This window comes from Entamoeba histolytica, genomic scaffold, assembly GCF_000208925.1.
Source record: "Entamoeba histolytica HM-1:IMSS scf_1104750516887 genomic scaffold, whole genome shotgun sequence".
Taxonomy (NCBI): domain Eukaryota; phylum Evosea; order Mastigamoebida; family Endamoebidae; genus Entamoeba; species Entamoeba histolytica.
This window is the reverse complement of record NW_001915487.1, coordinates 1-4,254: the sequence shown is the minus strand read 5'-3', so window position 1 is coordinate 4,254 and position 4,254 is coordinate 1. Positions and strand designations below refer to the sequence as shown.

At 21.3% G+C, this 4,254-nt stretch overlaps 1 protein-coding gene across 1 annotated transcript, besides 2 other annotated features; it reads right to left on the bottom strand.

The window, feature by feature from the left end:
* Window positions 1-1,162: 1,162 nt before the first annotated feature.
* Window positions 1,163-2,068: a repeat region.
* A 4-nt stretch (window positions 2,069-2,072) lies between these two features.
* Window positions 2,073-2,577: a repeat region.
* A 319-nt stretch (window positions 2,578-2,896) lies between these two features.
* EHI_040060 (cylicin-2, putative) lies at window positions 2,897-3,781 on the bottom strand (the record flags this gene model as incomplete). Its single annotated transcript, XM_001914378.1, has 1 exon — window positions 2,897-3,781. The coding sequence occupies one exon, from the start codon at window positions 3,779-3,781 to the stop codon at window positions 2,897-2,899; it is 885 nt and encodes a 294-aa protein (XP_001914413.1).
* Window positions 3,782-4,254: the final 473 nt, after the last annotated feature.

Genomic DNA, 4,254 nt, shown 5'->3' with positions numbered 1-4,254 from the left:
ATTTATCATTTATTCTTATTATTCTTTTGCTCTTTTCTATATTCTATATCATATATTCATATCATTTTCATTTATATTTTATCACTTATTATATGTTATAATAACATAACACATATGATTGATTATATAATAAACATCATAATGAAATTATACATATAAATAATAAACATAAAAATAATAAAATATTTTTCATTAATAAAATAATATTAATTATTTTACATCATTAAATTAGACACTTTTATTGAATATTTCTAATTTTTACATTAAAAATACACTTTTTATTTCTTCTTTCTTTTTTTATTACATCTTTGTGATTTATTATTTTTATATTCTTCTTCTACTTTATTTTTATTCTTTTATATATTTATATTCTTTTTATATTATTTGTTTTTCATTGTTTTTCTATTTCTTTCTTCTATTATTTATCAATTTTATATTCATTTATTCTTTTTATTTCTTTTTTATTAATTCTTGAGTATTGTATATTTCTTTATTATTTCATTTGTGTATTATCAAAATATATGTTTTATTGATTTTATGTTGAATAAAATATTGAATAAATCAATATTTTCATTCTTAATTATTCATTCTTTATTCTGAAATGTTGTGTATATTTATTATATTAAATGAATATGATGAATGAATATCAATATTATTGTTTATTTGATTTTAAAAAATAATAAATGAATATGAAATAATAAATGAAATAATGAAGACAATGAAATGATAATGAAATAGAATAATCTAATATTGAACAAATTAAATAAAGAATATATTGAATATATCATTATTGCTACTTTATTATTTGTTATTTCAATTATTAAATATTAATAAATTATTATTCATGAATATTTAATTGATTGATATTTTACATTTTCATTTTCATTTTATTTAATAAATGAAATATAAATAATAAATGAATAAATAATAATTTAATATATGAAATAATAAAAAGAAAGATAAATAATAAAGAAATATGATGTATTTAATATATAATATAATTTATTATCAAATAAAATAATAATAATATCAAATGATGATTTATTTTTATTTCAAAATATTTTGCATCAATAAAATATGTTGCTAAATATTTTGCATTATTAATTTTTGCATCATTAAATTTTGCACTTTTTTTATTTGTTTCAATAAAATTTGCATCCTTTATTTTTTTTCTTTCTTTTCTTCTTTTATCATCTCTTTTGTTTTATTACACTTTATCTTCTTTCTTTTTATATTCTCTCCTTTCTACTTTTATTCTTTCTTCATCATATTCTACTTCTTACTTTCTTTTTATTCTTTTATATCTTTCATTCTCTTCTGTTTCAATTATTTGCTTTTTTTCGTTGCCCAAATTCATGTATTAATCTTTTTATTAACTCTTATTATTGTTGACATTTTATGTTTTCTTTCAAATAATTTCAAAACAAAACATTTATAAAGTGTTAAAATTTCTTCTTCTCTATTTGTTTGTTTCAATTGTTTTTATTGATAATCTGATTCAAATGGTGTGATTTTTATTTTCAATTTCTATTTCTTCAATGAAATTCTGAATTAACTTTCTTTTTAAAGATTATCTTCGCATGATGATATTTCATCAGCTAATACAACATTGGTGGAGAGATATCATTTACTATTTGTGTTTCAGATGAGTATGTTATACTCAAATTTACTTCATCTTTATTCTTGTGTGTTTTTATTTTCTAATTTATATATTTTATATTTCCTGAAGTATAATTATTGTGATGGATTGTTTACTTCTGATATTTTCTTTTTAGAGTAACCATGTTATTTAAATACTTTTATAACACAATTGTTTTATCTCATTCTCATACTTCTTCTTTAATGTCACAATCTTTTCGTTAATTTATTAATAATTCTGTTCTTTTTCTATTCTCTTCTTTATTTTCTCTATTTCTTTATTATTTTATTATTTTATTTGCATTTTCCTCTTCTTCATATCTATTCTCTTATTCTTCAAATATCTTTCTCTTATTTATCTTCTTTAATCATTTATTATTTTATCATCTATTCAATTAGACTCTTTTGTTTATCATCTTCTTCTTTTCAACTTCTTTTTCTCATTCAAGAAAATACAATCTTCTCCATATTGTTGATAATGTATATTCTTTACTCTTATTTTTCTTAATTTCATATATTTCTTGTTGTGCAATGATTTTAATTTCTTATTCAAAGAGTCTTTTCCATTATTCTTGATTTTGTATTTTTATCATTTCTTTTCTTTTCTTTTATTTCTGTTTTGAGTTTTATTTTGATGTTGTTTATACATTCTTTGAGTGTTATTATGATATTTATTTCTACTATGATAATATCTGTTTTGATTGAAAATGTTGTTAAATACTTATGATGATGACTATGATTGAAGTGATGTGTGAAATGAATCATAATATGATTAATGTAATAGTTATTAATATGGGAATGATCAATGTATCTCTGTCTAGACAAATAAGACATATTTCATACATTCTTCTATCATTTTTTATTTGTTAGTTGATATGAATTTCTTCTTCTTTTGTTATTTATTTTTATAATATTTGTTGTGTCTCATAGAATGAATCTATTTATTTAGTTTTATGAAGTATTATTCTATCTTATTAATAAAACTAGAAATAAAATAAATATATTCAATTAGAAGAATAAAAAGGTGATGATAATACAAAGAATAAGAAATGAAGATGTTGCGCCATCAAGATTTTTATGATTATTTATATCATCATCTGGTTTATTATCAGAACTATCTGAACTACTTGTTATTTTATTTCTATTATCTATTTCTTGATTTCCATCTTTTTGTTCATTGCTTTTTTCATCTTCTGCTTTTTTCTTATCGTCATTCTTGTCATTATTTTTGCTGTCTTGTTTTTCTTCTTTGGTTGTATCACTTCCATTTTTTTTCATCTTGTCCAGCAACTCCATTTTTTCCAGACTCTTCTTTTTGCCCAGTTTCTCCACTATTTCCATCTTTTTCTTTGTTACTTTCACCATTTTTATTACTATGTCCATCGTCAGTCACACTATTTCCTTGTTCTTTTCCTTCTTTATCTTTCGTATTTCCACCATCTTTTTCATTAGTTGCTTTTTCTTCTTTTCCTTTGTCATTTATTTCTCCTTTTTCTTTACTATCTGCACCAGTGCCACTTCCTTCTTTTCCTTGTTCGTTTACACCACTGTCTCCTTGTCCATTTTTGTTACTTTCTTGTCCTTTTTCACTATCACTACTTCCTGGTTTTGTAGAAGGTACTTCCCCTTCACTTTTTGGTACTGGATCTTCTCCTTTTCCTGTACTTCCTGCGTTAGTTTGTTTTGGTGTTGTTTCTTCTTGTCCTGTTGTACTACTTTCTGGATTTAATCTTTTATCAGTTGTTTCACTTTGCTTATTTGTTTCTGTTTCTGCATTATTTTCTGTTTTGACTTCACCTCCTTTTGCTGGTTCATTAACACCTTTATCTACTTTGTTTTCTGTATTTGTATTTAGTGATTTACCTGTTTCACTATCTTCTGGGTTATTCTTTGGATTTAATGTACTTCCAACTTCTTTTGTGTTTGTATCTTCTTCACTCCTTTGTTCTTTTTGAATTGTTGGTTGGGAACTTTTTGGTACTTCATCGGTTATTTGTGTTGTTACTTCACCTTTTAATTCTGCTTTATATAAATTGTACATTATTTTATGTTGTTTTGAATACATATGTGTGTGAATTACTTCTTTATTGTTAATACTTTCTGTTGCATTAGTAATTACAATAATCAATAGAAATATAAACATTGAATGAAATGTATGTAAGTTCTTCTCTTTAAATATACTCTCTTATTTTCATTATTATCTTTCATTTTATTTCTTAATGACTCAATTATTTCATTCTTCATTTCATCATATTGATGTATCATTGTATTTTGAAATTCAACAATAAATAGAATGAAATGAAATATTAAATTAAAATTCATGTCATTTTTGTATTTTAATCAACAAAATTAAATAAACATTCAATTTAATAAATAAATCATAAACAATAACAACAATAATGAATGAAATGAATAATAATTTCAATTCATAATTCAAATCATTATTATTTTAAGAATATATTCATCATTTATTGATTATTCATTTTAACTTGTTTCTTATTCCGACTTTATCATAAAATGATTCAAATGAATAAAACAAGAATAAGAATAAATAGTAATAACATGAACAAATATTTATTTAGTCTTATTAGAATTTATTATTTGATGAATATATTA